This window comes from Mytilus galloprovincialis, chromosome 4 (genome assembly GCF_965363235.1).
Source record: "Mytilus galloprovincialis chromosome 4, xbMytGall1.hap1.1, whole genome shotgun sequence".
NCBI classification, from domain to species: domain Eukaryota; kingdom Metazoa; phylum Mollusca; class Bivalvia; order Mytilida; family Mytilidae; genus Mytilus; species Mytilus galloprovincialis.
Window position 1 is genome coordinate 2244286 of NC_134841.1, and position 15915 is coordinate 2260200.

The 15915-nt window shown below is 32.2% G+C and overlaps 1 protein-coding gene across 1 annotated transcript in view; it reads right to left on the minus strand.

Moving 5' to 3' along the window:
* Positions 1–15915, minus strand: part of LOC143071111 (3'-5' RNA helicase YTHDC2-like) — a 39277-nt gene that overhangs the window by 13261 nt on the left and 10101 nt on the right. Inside the window, exons 6-22 of the mRNA XM_076245208.1 lie at positions 13187–13353; positions 12846–12948; positions 12397–12553; positions 12057–12111; positions 11647–11818; positions 9471–9606; positions 8976–9168; positions 8231–8400; positions 6031–6118; positions 5297–5384; positions 4766–4846; positions 4278–4360; positions 3776–3881; positions 2860–2979; positions 2197–2362; positions 1592–1698; positions 439–533 (exon numbers count right to left, since the gene is read on the minus strand). Coding sequence (XP_076101323.1) covers positions 439–533; positions 1592–1698; positions 2197–2362; positions 2860–2979; positions 3776–3881; positions 4278–4360; positions 4766–4846; positions 5297–5384; positions 6031–6118; positions 8231–8400; positions 8976–9168; positions 9471–9606; positions 11647–11818; positions 12057–12111; positions 12397–12553; positions 12846–12948; positions 13187–13353 — 2087 coding nt within the window. The remainder of the gene's footprint in view (positions 1–438; positions 534–1591; positions 1699–2196; positions 2363–2859; positions 2980–3775; positions 3882–4277; positions 4361–4765; positions 4847–5296; positions 5385–6030; positions 6119–8230; positions 8401–8975; positions 9169–9470; positions 9607–11646; positions 11819–12056; positions 12112–12396; positions 12554–12845; positions 12949–13186; positions 13354–15915) is intronic.

Sequence of the window (15915 nt, forward strand, 5' to 3'; positions counted from 1 at the left end):
TTCTCCAGTAAAACTTTAAATGTTCTTTAATGACAGCATAATCATTATTTGTTCTTAAAAATGCTAATCGTGTAGATTTTTTTTAACACAGTAAAGTTATCAATATAGTGGAATTGTCAAATTGGTGCGTTATATGAAATATACATGTAATTGTGTATACTGTGCAATATGAGAGAACAGAAAACAATTGAATATGTTACATGCATTTTAAGTAAGTGAATTATACTGTGCAATATGAGAGAACAGAAAACAATTGGATATGTTACATGCATTTTAAGAATGAAGTGAAGTAAATGAACTATAGGACTTTTTCTGCTTTGTAACTATTTTAATTGCATGGATCATCAGCGAGTAGATAACCTTTAACATTATATTCAAAATCTGATTATGAAAGTTCTTCAACATGATAGACTATCTTCTCTGATTACAAATGTTTACCTCATCCCAACAATCATTTCCATGACGGCAGATGACAGGTAATTCTTATGACAGAAACTTCTATCCCACCCATCAGTCTTAGCTTTCTGCCATGCCTAAAATGTCAAAATACATTAAATATTGTATTTCTAGACGATTTTTCAATCTTTTAAAGAAGATCCTTTATTTCAGAGGCACAGACCAGAAAAAATAATGCCCCTCTACTATCGTAGGTGGGGCATAAAAAATATATAACAGTCATTTCTTATAATTTAATTGTAAATTCAATTTATACTGAAGTAAACCATGAAAAAACCTTGATTACGTCACGGACACATGACAGTTATGTCTATGAGCTGATAAACAAAACAACGTCAGCCAATCAGAAGACGTGTTAAATCCAAAATTAAATTATTATTAGGTATTATTTAAAAAAAACCTCTTATAACAACAACCCTCCACAGAATGTTTAGTAATTTTGATTGGATTAACATGTTTTGGTGCTCAGAGTGATCAGAAACAATACAAGGACTCAATATTTTACTATAAACCCATGAAGTGATATTACACATAACAGTGTTACCTTGGCATAGAAATAGAAGACATTAATAGAAAGTTTGGAAGACATTCTTGTTTTATTTTCAAAGGATTGTTTCTGACTATCTCAAACACCATTTTTGTAATTATATCAGAACCTCTAAATAACTCAGATCATAAATCTAAATTGATTTATTATCGGTGAAATAATTACCATTTATTATCGGTGAAATAATTACCATTTATTATCGATGAAATAATTACCATGTAAACGAAAGTTCAATTTACAGTTTCATGTCTTGTAGAAGAATCTGTGAAAGTAATGGTTAAATCCTATCAAACTGTTTTCAAGGAGTTGCAGACATAGACAGAGGACTGCTGTGATCCCTATACATTGCTACAGCTTTATGATCGGTGAAACAATTACCATGTAAACAAAAGTTCAATTTACAATATGTGCTGTTAATGTTTTTACAACTCTTATTTGCACTCATAACAACCCTGCACATCTATGATATCCAATTCAGGGATTCTATCAAATAGTGTTTTACCAAATATTGGTTCACTCGTTTTTCACATCAATTGTTGAATACAGGAATAAAATTCAGTCAATGGTATAATTTTCAACCATATTTACCTGAAAAGCTCTAAGTAACGACATATGATCGCTGTAAGTAGAGGATGAAAACTTATGTCTAGACATGGTAGCTGCTCTTTTCTGTGATGGCTGTGCTGGCAACATAACTAAAATATAATGAATATATTATCATCTCTGAATCACTTAAATACTTTCAAATGAGCTAGGTACCTGTTTACTACATAATTGAAATTAAAAAAAATAGGGAGAGTTTTTGGCTTCAAGTTACTAGTATAATGCTGTCATATTTTACATGTCCCTGTCCCTAGTCAGCAGCCAGTATTTTTTCACTGTAAATATATTTTGAAATGCTTATTTTGTAAGACTTGCAAAACAACAAAAGGTGTAAACAATGATCAGATAAACACACCAAACAAATTGAGAAATGACCAATGAAAATAAGGTGAATGATCCTTGCCAGATGGACATGTACATCTAATTATCTTCTCATTAGCAATAAAGTGTTGACCTACTGCTTATAGTGTCGGGGAACCAAACATAATCATGAAAATTTAATGCTGAACAATGAACCATGAAAATGTCAAGGTCAGACAGATTTGTGCATCCAAAGAGTGCACTTTTTGATTAACAAGCCTCTAACTTACATGGATCTTTATAAGCCAATGAACACACAATGGTCAGAATAGGGTCTAAACACTTTAATACAACAGCATATAATACCATCTTCCCAAGTCTTGGCTCTATTGGCATGTCTGCTAGGTGATGTCCTAATTCTGTTAAATCTTCAAAACTGTCTAATGCATCCATTTGCTATTTTTGTAATACAAAAGTTATCATGTATGACTTTATGATAATTTCTTACACATTTTAAGACTAGCAAAAATTAAAAAAATAATTGTTAAAAATTACAATTTGATGTATAATGACTTGAAACACCTGACAATCCACATAACAAAAAAATGAAGTCAATAATTATGAATATTTTATCATAAATTCTGAAAATTTAGCATACTGAGCTTTCTGAGTATGAAATGAAACAAGTTCCTTTCAAATTTCACAAGCAATGTTTATAAGAATTGGAAGATAGATTAAAAAAACCAACACATACATCAAAATAAAATTCTTTTTGAAATACCATGCAGAAAAAATACATAGGGCTACAGGACCAGCCTAAAACTCTTAGTATCATGTAGACTGTATATAAATATGTATAAAGAAATGCCAATTGAATTCTAAACAAATCATAGAACAATAATTCAACAGACTGCAAGTCTGAGTATAATTTGAGATATTTAATTGATATTTACCTTTAAGATATGTACAGCATTCCTGGTGACTAGAAATGGTGGTGGTTCTGGTGCTTTCCCTAAGAAATCGGCTATACTTATATTAGCTGGAGCTAATAACTTTGTGTGTAGACATAACTCCTAAAATATAACTTAGGAATCACATTTTGTTTTTTGTCTGCTCCAAATATGATCTGGATTCACAACTATAAATGGTATTGGGTGAGGTTTGTATGATGCAATCATAGTTACTATAAATAGTATTGGGTGAGGTTTGTATGATGCAATCATAATTCTCTGTTTAGTTTTGGTGGACAGTTGTTTCTGTTTTCTTTTTTTATTTTGGACAAAAGTTGTTGTTCGTGTATTTTATTGAATTATGGTTTTGATTGTACCCTCAATATTTTCTCCCCCTATTTTGTAAAAGGTAGGGGGAGAAAATAATTTTTTTTTGCATTTCCAAAATAATGTTTTGAGCACAACTCATATTGTGAATCAAGCACCTTTAGCATCTTGTAGTTCGGTAGTAAAACGAACACATGCACAATTCTAATTGCAATAATGGTAGGTGCTTGTTTTGTTATTATTACTATTTATACACAAGATATTTTCTCATGTACATATATATTCCAAATAGTTTTCATCTTGTTAAATAAACCTACACACTTTTAATATTAGTTGACATAAAATGAGTAAATTTTTGTTTCTATGGTAACTACTGTGGATTCATTATTAATCGTTGGATACTAATTTTAGTGGATTTCGTGGATACAGATGAACAACGAAATTAAGTATTCAACGTAATACAAATTTTCTTTTAGGTAATAGGCAGATTTTTGCAAAACACGAAATCAAATATCCACGAATATGCAAGTTTTTAATCCATGAAAATTGGTACCAACAAAAATAAATGTATGCACAGTATCCTTATATTTACCTGTAAAGGATATCTGAGTATTTCTGGTGCAGGATAATCTATAAGGGAATTAAACCTGACAGTACTCATTAGATGATAACAAGATCCTGGACGACATCTACCAGCTCTGAAATTCAATAAGTATTTTTATGATATGTCATTGTTTCGAGCCAACTGTGCAACCCTCATATGCCAATTATTATTCGATGATATTTATAACATCATAAACAAAGTAATTAGAAAAAGATATATATTGTTTTTATGTTATTAGGTTACATTTGACATTATAAAAAATACTGAATCTTCATAAATATCCTGCACATCTTGTTTGCCTTTTCCGTTCGAAAAATATTAATTGACTAATAATCATAAAATGTAAAATGAAACTGTTGCAATACTCAAATGGATATGTTCAGGTCATCAAACTACTACATTATCTATTTAAAAAAAACACTTAAACTGTTTGTACATTTAAAGCATAATTACTGAATGTTAAGATACACACATTAGTTATACAACATACCTCCCCCTCCTCTGTATAGAACTGGCCTTAGAAATCCAATTACTCTTCAACATACTAACATTCAATAGGGCATCAAATGTTTTCTTCAATAGATAAAACAATTTAATTTTGACATGATTTACAAATGTCACAGGTAAGTTGTTGGTTAATTTTTTTTTACCTTTGTTTACATTTTGATAGAAAATGGTGTTGAGATTTAAAATAATAAGAATTGTGCAAAAATATCTCACTAGTTAAATCACAATTGAATTTGTATCTATTAGTGTTATTTGGTCTCATACAAACACATCAAAGATATATATTAGACTTATAATTCTGTATGCCAGACATGCTTTTCATGTACAGAAGACTCATCAGTGACACTTGAATAAAAAACAAGAATGTGTCCATAGTTAGGTGCTAAATAAAATTAATAAATCTTATCAAATAAATAATCATTAGAACTTTGGAACTATAAATATTTGGATACGAATTGAGATTTTATTTACCTCTTTGACTTTTCCTGAATCAATAACAAATACCACATCATTGATAGTAATGCTGGTTTCTGCTATGTTAGTAGCTAAAATCTGAAAACATATCATTTTTGTTAATTATGTTACATCTTAATATGAAACCTTACAACTGATTTATTAAGTTATTGAAACATATAAATGGAGTCAAGCCAAGGGCGACTGAAATGTAATATGGAAACTTTAGACGTAAGCCAAACTGTTCTACTTTTTAAAAATAATAATCTTTACACAACTAGTTCACCCCCTAACTGCCATCAGATTGAAATACATATCCCATTGAGCAAAATTTGTTGCTGACAAGATTAAAATCTTTTAAACAATCTCATTACCTAAATTTTGATATATTCAACTACACTTGGTGCAATAATAAATAAATATGAATGCAAGGAGATTTAAATCAAAGGGAAAAAGTAAAAGTTACAATTTCTGAAAAAAGTTTCTATTGGTACTGATGATATAATTGTATGAATTACAATTTTTTATAGGTATTAGTAACAGACTCACAATTTTCCTTACACCAGTTGGTGGTGTGTTAAAAACTTTCTTCTGGTCTGTAGATTGCATGGCTGAGTGTAAAACATACATCACATATCTATATAATAATTAAAACATAACTTTATTGTACATGTCCCCTTATAAAACAACAAAACACTGAGTATCATACATGCAATATAATTTGTATTTAGGTTATCCCAATAATGTCATGACAACAATTGAAACTGCGAGCTACTGCTCACTGATGATACCCCCGCCGCAAGTGGATAATATTAATAGTGTAAAAATATGCAAGTGTTCGGTAAACAGGAAGTTGTCGAGTGATGAATCTGAAAACGCATCACACGGTATAGCTGACTTATATAAATCCTGAAACCAAATTTCAGAAATCCTTGTATTGTAGTTCCTGAGAAAAATGCGACGAAAAATATTCATGGGACGGACGGACTGACTGACTGACGGAAGGACAGACAGAGGTAAAACAGTATACCCCCCCTTTTTTAAAGCGGGGGTATAAAAACCTTACAGTGATTTCTAAGTACCACATGTTACCATCAACCACTCAAGTCTGTAAAATTAAAGACTGAAAAACTTTTTAAAATTCTTAGAACACAGGTTCAACATTATATTTTTACCAATTACAAATCATGTCCCTGGATGTTTCAAATTAATATTGATGATGCAAAATAATGAATGCAATCTCTACTCTAAATCGTGCATTTATAAATTAACAAATAACTCACTTATAATTTTCGAAGAATCTGTCTTCATAAATCAAGTCCCTTATTTTTACAATGTCATCATAACCAGGCAAAAATATCAATACAGCACCTTAAATGAAATAAATGTTTCAATAATAACTAAACTTCATAATATGTTGACAGCAAACATAAATATATTATCTTAATGAAAGCACATCAAGCATTCTTAAATATCTCAAGGTATATACCTAAAGAAAAAGAATATCTGAATACAATATTGGTATTTTGGTTCAACATTGTTCAATATCGTTTCACTAATTAAAAGATTGAGAATATTAACATTTGAACTAACTTTGGTACACCTCTACAACAACACTTAAGGATGTACTTAGGTGAGGTTTTGGAATTTGTGTCAAATGTTCGGAATCCTTGATGTTTTTCCATACAATACAATGTAAAATATTTTGCCCCATAACACCCATTTCTTTTTTCATATAAGACTTAATAGCTCAAGAAAGGTCATTTACCAAAATTTTAGAAGATTCTTAATTTTCTTTCTTTTGTTTTGAGACCTAATAATACCAATGCAAATATAAGGTAAAAGTCCGAGTCAGCCTTTTCCCGCCATATTTTAAATCTCAAATATCTCGAAAAGGAGGTCCATGACCTATCAATATTTTTGGCTTATTTTATTCCTTAATTGATGCTCTACCAGCTTATAGTATCAATTTTAACTTCTTAATTTATTAATTTTCACCTAACCTCACCTAAGTACATCCTTAAGTAAACTGCATCTTTTATTATTATGTTTCCCTGATAAGATTGGCGTCATCAGGACAAATTTTGGAACAGTACAAAATCTGGTCCTTCAATTTCTCTTTTCCTTTGTTTCTTTTAAGAACTAGAAACATTTCTTAAAACCAAAAAACCTAAAAAAAACTAGTCATTTGAGGGCAAGCACTCTTTTAAAGAGTAGATTCACTAGATTTCAGATCAACAGAAATAATTGTAAAAAAAAAATCCATTGTTTTTCTAATTATCAAGAGGCTTTTATTTCCTAGCTGTTATATCTTTTAAGATATAGGATGTTATCGCACTGCAGGTAAATTATCACGCTGTGATTGGTTTAAGCCCGTCACGTGGTGACCCCCTATGAGACCGTAGGGGTTTAGTAGTTTCATAGGGGGTTCATGACGTGCGTTAATGGTGACGTCATCTATTAATATTGTTGTGTTTCATTGTCTATTTTTCAACAAAACGCAGCAGAAAAACTCCAGTGTGCGATAAATTCGTTATACAGTAAGCTACTGACCCAATACAGATCCATAGAGGGTGAATAAAATCCATAGGGGATTCGACCTCCCCCCTCAACCCCTATGGATTTTACTAACCTGCTATGGATCCGTAGGGGGTAGTAGCGAACCATATAACTTATATTGTTTGGTTGGTTGTTGGTGTTTGAAGCCATTTAACTTTTAGCTATATCATTGCTGGCAGTTTCCATTGGTGGAGGAAGCCATTTAACTTTTAGCTATATCATTGCTGGCAGTTTCCATTGGTGGAGGGAGCCATTTAACTTTTAGCTATATCATTGCTGGCAGTTTCCATTGGTGGAGGAAGCCATTTAACTTTTAGCTATATCATTGCTGGCAGTTTCCATTGGTGGAGGAAGCCATTTAACTTTTAGCTATATCATTGCTGGCAGTTTCCATTGGTGGAGGGAGCCATTTAACTTTTAGCTATATCATTGCTGGCAGTTTCCATTGGTGGAGGGAGCCATTTAACTTTTAGCTATATCATTGCTGGCAGTTTCCATTGGTGGAGGAAGCCATTTAACTTTTAGCTATATCATTGCTGGCAGTTTCCATTGGTGGAGGAAGCCATTTAACTTTTAGCTATATCATTGCTGGCAGTTTCCATTGGTGGAGGAAGCCATTTAACTTTTAGCTATATCATTGCTGGCAGTTTCCATTGGTGGAGGAAGCCATTTAACTTTTAGCTATATCATTGCTGGCAGTTTCCATTGGTGGAGGAAGCCATTTAACTTTTAGCTATATCATTGCTGGCAGTTTCCATTGGTGGAGGAAGCCATTTAACTTTTAGCTATATCATTGCTGGCAGCCCTAGTTTTAGCTGTTAGAACTGTACACATTATTTTTATAGCTTTAACTTTACACATTATATTTAATTGTTTGACTATTTGAATATAACATGTTTTGGCTTGAACTCTAAATATCTTTACCTGTTTGACTTGTACATAGTATTTTGATGAGGAGACCAAGTATAAGATCAGCATCCACTAATTCATCATCAAAGCTATGATGATATCTACTAAGTAAATCTTTGTCCTCTGGTGACATGACATTAGAATCTAAATTGTTATCTCCCCCTGGACCCATTACAGGAACATCCCTAAAATTAGAAATATGTCACTGTAACAACTGTAGTAAAAATACATATTTTCATTTACTAACCATAGATGATGGTTTTGCAAAAGATTTCACAGCTTGTGGCCAAATCATGTCGGTTAATTCTTTTGATGTACCAGTATGTATTCTATAGATATAGGAAGATGTGGTGTGAGTGCCAATGAGACAACTCTCTATCCAAATAACAATTTCTATGCATATATATATATAGCATGGTCAATGAAATAATATATTTAAAAACTAATTATCCCTACAGTAAGGGTTTTACTCATTGTTGAAGGCTGTACATTGACCTATAGTTATTAATTTCTGTGTCATTCGATCTTGAGTTATCTCGTTGAACATTGTACCTTCTTAATTATATATACTGTCAATTCATAACTTTTTGTTAGATATCATTTTTTGTGAATTTTGTAGTAACCTGTTAACCCACGAATTCCAATGTCCAAGGAATTACAAATTTTTTATAAAATGTATGCAGACTTCGGCAAAACCACAAAATCAAATATCCACAAAAATTGCTATCCTCGAAAAAAACTGAATCTACAGTATACTCACATATTTGCCTCTAGTAATTCACAAATGTCTTCGTGCTTGAACTTCTGTGCTAGATAAAGAGCAGTCCAATCATTGGAAGCTTTCACGTTTATATTAGCTCCCAGATTCAGCAGCTGTTCCACTACAGATGTAAAGCCCCGACCAGCAGCTATCATTAATGGTGTTATACTGGTATGGCTGTGTTGGTAATCAACTGAAAACAAATATAACAATGTTACAAATATGTGTCTACGGTAGCAAAACAACAACCAAAGATTAGTAAGTGGTGTTATGCTAGTAAAGCTGTGTAGGTATTTAACTGAAAACAGATATAACACTGTAACAATTATGTTTTTCTGGTTGTAAAGAAACAACAAATGGTTATCAAGTGGAGCAATACTGGTAAAGCTATGTTGATAAAGACCTCAACATGATGCAAATAAAACTGTATTAATATTATTCAGGTACTTGATCATGCTTTTTTATGTGTTGGAAAAATGAATAGTTCCTACTTACGGCTGACATTTTCACTGAGAATTAAATGAAATATTTGTGAGAAGACATCTTCTTTGCCAGTTAACCATGCTTCACTCAGCAACTGATCCAATTCATTTATTACTCCGGGTTCTAAGTTCTCTTTCTCTTCACCTAACTGTAAAACACACAATTCATTTATTACTCCGGGTTCTAAGTTCTCTTTCTCTTCACCTAACTGTAAAACAGACAATTCATTTATTACTCCGGGTTCTAAGTTCTCTTTCTCTTCGCCTAACTGTAAAACAGACAATTCATTTATTACTCCGGGTTCTAAGTTCTCTTTCTCTTCGCCTAACTGTAAAACAGACAATTCATTTATTACTCCGGGTTCTAAGTTCTCTTTCTCTTCGCCTAACTGTAAAACAGACAATTCATTTATTACTCCGGGTTCTAAGTTCTCTTTCTCTTCGCCTAACTGTAAAACAGACAATTCATTTATTACTCCGGGTTCTAAGTTCTCTTTCTCTTCGCCTAACTGTAAAACAGACAATTCATTTATTACTCCAGGTTCTAAGTTCTCTTTCTCTTCGCCTAACTGTAAAACAGACAATTCATTTATTACTCCGGGTTCTAAGTTCTCTTTCTCTTCGCCTAACTGTAAAACAGACAATTCATTTATTACTCCGGGTTCTAAGTTCTCTTTCTCTTCGCCTAACTGTAAAACAGACAATTCATTTATTACTCCGGGTTCTAAGTTCTCTTTCTCTTCACCTAACTGTAAAACAGACAATTCATTTATTACTCCGGGTTCTAAGTTCTCTTTCTCTTCGCCTAACTGTAAAACAGACAATTCATTTATAACTCCGGGTTCTAAGTTCTCTTTCTCTTCGCCTAACTGTAAAACAGACAATTCATTTATTACTCCGGGTTCTAAGTTCTCTTTCTCTTCGCCTAACTGTAAAACAGACAATTCATTTATTACTCCGGGTTCTAAGTTCTCTTTCTCTTCACCTAACTGTAAAACAGACAATTCATTTATAACTCTGGGTTCTAAGTTCTTTATTACTCCGGGTTCTAAGTTCTCTTTCTCTTCGCCTAACTGTAAAACAGACAATTCATTTATTACTCCGGGTTCTAAGTTCTCTTTCTCTTCGCCTAACTGTAAAACAGACAATTCATTTATAACTCCGGGTTCTAAGTTCTCTTTCTCTTCGCCTAACTGTAAAACAGACAATTCATTTATTACTCCGGGTTCTAAGTTCTCTTTCTCTTCGCCTAACTGTAAAACAGACAATTCATTTATTACTCCGGGTTCTAAGTTCTCTTTCTCTTCACCTAACTGTAAAACAGACAATTCATTTATAACTCTGGGTTCTAAGTTCTCTTTCTCTTCACCTAACTGTAAAACAGACAATTCATTTATTACTCCGGGTTCTAAGTTCTCTTTCTCTTCGCCTAACTGTAAAACAGACAATTCATTTATTACTCCGGGTTCTAAGTTCTCTTTCTCTTCACCTAACTGTAAAACAGACAATTCATTTATTACTCCGGGTTCTAAGTTCTCTTTCTCTTCGCCTAACTGTAAAACAGACAATTCATTTATAACTCCGGGTTCTAAGTTCTCTTTCTCTTCGCCTAACTGTAAAACAGACAATTCATTTATTACTCCGGGTTCTAAGTTCTCTTTCTCTTCACCTAACTGTAAAACAGACAATTCATTTATTACTCCGAGTTCTAAGTTCTCTTTCTCTTCGCCTAACTGTAAAACAGACAATTCATTTATAACTCCGGGTTCTAAGTTCTCTTTCTCTTCACCTAACTGTAAAACAGACAATTCATTTATTACTCCGGGTTCTAAGTTCTCTTTCTCTTCGCCTAACTGTAAAACAGACAATTCATTTATTACTCCGGGTTCTAAGTTCTCTTTCTCTTCACCTAACTGTAAAACACACAACAAATACTTCTGCTTTAATACAACAAAGCATCGCCATTATTTAAATAAAGAATTTTTTACTGACTGCATTTAAAACAAAAATGCTTCATGGACAAATGGATATCCTGACTGATGTCTCAAGTAAGAAAATGGTGTTAGGTGCTCTTTTCTCAACAAATGCCTGTCCTATTGCCAAGTGGTTAAAGTAATTCATACTAAATACTAATAGTATTTTTACAGCTATTGAAGACTATTACTATTACCTCATACACTAGTGCATACCTCTGTAATGTTGTCAGTATTACTGTGTACAACACTGTCATCATTATCATCCTCTAAATCTTCTTCATCAGCACATATCTGTGAACACCATTGTTTTAGTTCTTCATTCTGTTTTTCAACTTGATCTTTTTCTTTCTTCAGTTTATTCATCACTTTGTTTGTATAACCAGACCTTAAATTCAATTTTAGTAGTAAACCAATTGCTTGAAAATATGTGTTTAATACTGAATAATAGGAAAACCACAGTTTATCACTAAAAAAAGTTTCAAAAATATCTCTTATCTCTCATTTAGAAGTTGTGTATACAGAAGAAAAAATAATGAGAATGATGTTAAGAAATTCTCCTTTTTTTTTAGTTAATTATTTCAATTTGATAATGCCAATGAATACTGTTGAGTGAACAATCTTACCATTTTAACACATCTTCTAGATAATATTCCTTTACTTCAAACAGACTTCCTGGAACTGAAAGAGGAAGAGTCACAATTAACATATTGTGCAGGTAATATGCTATAGATGGTTTTGTTTGCTAAGTTGATTGTCTTTTTAATTATATGGTTGCAATGTATGTAGAAAAGGTATAAAATAATAGGAGATAACTCAAGAATTCAACACCATTTAAATAAGATGGAAACTTGATAATTCAATGACACTCTAATCAAAATTTTAAATTGATTTTTCATTTGAAAACTATTTAAACATACACTTATAAACATGCATGCCTTTTAAAATTTTATAAACAGGTCTAACCTGACACTACAGGACAACCATTCATATATTTAACAAACAAATCAATGTTTAATGCTGCACTCATCAAAACAACTTTCAGACCAGGATATTTCTCAAGTAAGTCTCTGACCGCTATTAACAGAAAGTCACTGAATCTGTCGCGTTCATGTATCTCATCCTGAAAATGAAAGCAGCAGACTAAAGGTTCTGAATAAGATCATTATACATTATGATAAAACAGTCTGTTTTTTTCTGTGCATTTATTAATGTTCAAAGGTGATTAACATTTGCAACTATGAAGTAACTCTTGAAGTGGAATCTAAATCTTACTTTTACATGAAATGAATGTACCAAAATAACGTGCGCAACCTTTGACATCAAATCAATTTTCCACAAATACGTTGTTTAATATCTGATATCAAATAAACTTATAAAAAAAGTATGTAACCACTGGCAACAAATAAACTTACCAAAATAATGTGTGTAACCTCTGACATTGATTCTGTTGATCCCATCAGGGTTCTTAACAATACACCGTTAGTACAGAATGTCAGTAGTGTCTTGGGTGATACTCTGAAACATATGACAACATATTTTTTTAACTAATGGTTCATTAAAATTTTGCAAAATCTTCCCAATAAAGAATTGGTATATTTCTAATATTTGAAGAATTTCCTTGCGACTGGAGATCTTGTTTTCACCTTTTCATTTATCTATAAATATTTCACCAAACTTAAAAAGTGATTTTTTCCCCCCTTCTTACAGAGAATACAACAGTATGCAAAACAAAACTAATATATATTAGACTAACTTGCTTTCCAATCTGATCTGATATCCAACAGTTTGTCCTATTTTTTCTCCCCTCTCAGCAGCAACTCTCTCAGCAATACTTAGAGCAGCTATTCTTCTGGGTTGTGTACAGAATATTCTACACACTTTATTTTCCTCCTGGCAATAGTCTAAAATCATCTGAGGAACCTAAAACAAAAGTGAAATTTAATTAGTCCAAAACACATAATTTTGAAAAAAATTACCAGAACAGAACCAAATGTTAACTCAATAAATAACTCATCATAGAGGACTAACAAGAATGTGTTCCCAGTACACGGATGCCCCATCCACACTATTATTTTCTATGTTCAGTGGACCATGAAAATTGGGAAAACATCTAATTTGGCATTAAAATTAGAAAGATCATATCATAGGGAACATGTGTACTAAGTTTCAAGTTGATTGGACTTTTATTTCATCAAAAACTACCTCGACCAAAAACTTTAACCTGAAGCGCGACAGACGGACGGAAGAACTGACGCACAGACCAGAAAACATAATGCCCATAAATGGGGCATAAAAATAAGCTAATCAAAGCACCAAAGGGTGCTATAGGCAGTTAATCAAAAACCCAAAGGCAAACTTGGCCAAGTTCAGATGAATAGTGTAAAGAATTAGTCAAAATATTTATCTCAGGCATTGTTCTCAGCTATTTCTAAAGTATCAAATAACATGAATAATGCTTGTACAGTAATGTTTATGTTATGCAATCCTACCACTTTCAAAAGTTATTTCCAGTTTATATTTATAAAGATTCAATGTCTGAGAATATACACATACACTGTCCTATGTTAGGGGAGAGTGTTGTGCCAGTTAAGATGTTTAAGCTGCCACATTCTGTATGCACCTGTCCATAGTGAGGACCCACTAATGTGGTGATTGTTGCTGTATATCATATTTATTTTTCATAATTGTTTTGTACATTTTTTTTAAATTTTAATATCTGTGTATACTTCTGATTTTAGTGTATATCCAAGTTATTGTAAATGCTCTTTTGTTCAGACGTTGGAAAGTTCCGGGCGGAAAGAACTCACTAGCCGAAAAGTTCCAGAGGAACTTATTATTATGTGTTACTTTGTTCTTCCTCTGATTTAAAAGTTCCACCGGAACAAAATGACTAGTTGAAATAGTATACATTTTCTTTATTATGTAAAGGGGCCAGCAAAAGCAAATCCTTTGGGTGTAGGAGTTTCTCCCTGCATTAAAGATCCGTTGGTAACCTTCGACTGTTGTCTGCTCTTAGATCAGGTTATTGTCTATATGACACATTCCCCATTTTCATTCTCAATTTTATTAGGCACTGGCTACGGTTACATGGAAATGTAACAACAATAAAAATATTATTGTTACACTGGAGACTAATTGCCGGAATGTAAAGTTGGGCGAGGAACCGATTTATTATGAATGTAACAATAATTACTGAGGCTACGGTTACATTACGCTGAGATTAATAGTAATATCAGCATTACGTTATTGTTACATGAAAAACAGCAATGTACGCTAGATTTATTAAACTTAAATCTTCTATAGTTGTATTGCTTAATTCTTTCATACATTTTGTATATACTTAACAATACTTGTATAATACCTCATTGGCGGATCCAGGGGGGGATGGTTCCGGGGTTTGCCGATCAATGCATTTGAATGGGAGCATATAGTTGGAACCCCCCACCCCCCTTTATCAAATGGCTGGATCCGCCCCTGATACTGATAAAAAATAATGGTTTTGTATTCTTAAAGATACTACTCAAGATTAGGAGTGCCAAAGGCGAAAAATATAGTTCAATGGTTTCACTTTTTTAAGTATTTAACTGCACACCTTCTCTTATTACTGTCATTATACTTTGAACCAATTTGTTTAGGGTGAAAAACATTAAAACTTGGGATGCGTTTTAAACGAAACTAAAACAATATGAAGACATAAATTTCATACAGCTATACAATTTGACGCAAATTGATACATCAAAAGCAAAGTTTGCTAACTGTCACTTAAATACTAAGAACTTCTGTATGTACACGTATCAGTGGAGGACGTAATTTCGTTCATCAAAAATGTGTCGGACCTTAAAAAACACTTACTGGATTTGTAGAAATTTTCATTGTAAATAAAAAGTTACAGTAAATAAATTGTATGTAATAAATGTAAGTATTGTAAATATAAAATAAATGTCTTCAACTTTTATTATTAGTACATATTTCTAGTCCCATCGTACATTACTGTTTTTCATGTAACAATAACGCAATGTATAGCCTCAATAATTATTGTTACATTCGTTATTAAACAGGTCCTTACCAAACCATGCATTCCGGCATTTAGTCTCCAATGTAACAATAATATTTTTATTATTGTTACATTTCCATGTAACCGTAGCCAGTGCCATTTTATTAACGTCTCAAATTATAACTGAATTAAAATATTTTGATTACGGTTTAACTGTCTTCCATTACTAATATCATAATAAAAAAAAAAACATGTATTTAAACTTTTAATTAAATAACTGTAATAGTAGGAATTAAGAAAAACTTGTTTGTAACTTCAACTTGTTGAAAACATAAACGTTTCTCGAGCCTCGTTAGTCGTTACCTTTTTATCGTATCATGCGATTTCTTTTCACATTATTTTCATGGGGAAATCGTTTACCAGCATAAAGTTGCTGAAGGAACCGCATAGAATTGATTCAAGAACACTTAACGAGTGTTTAAATGTGA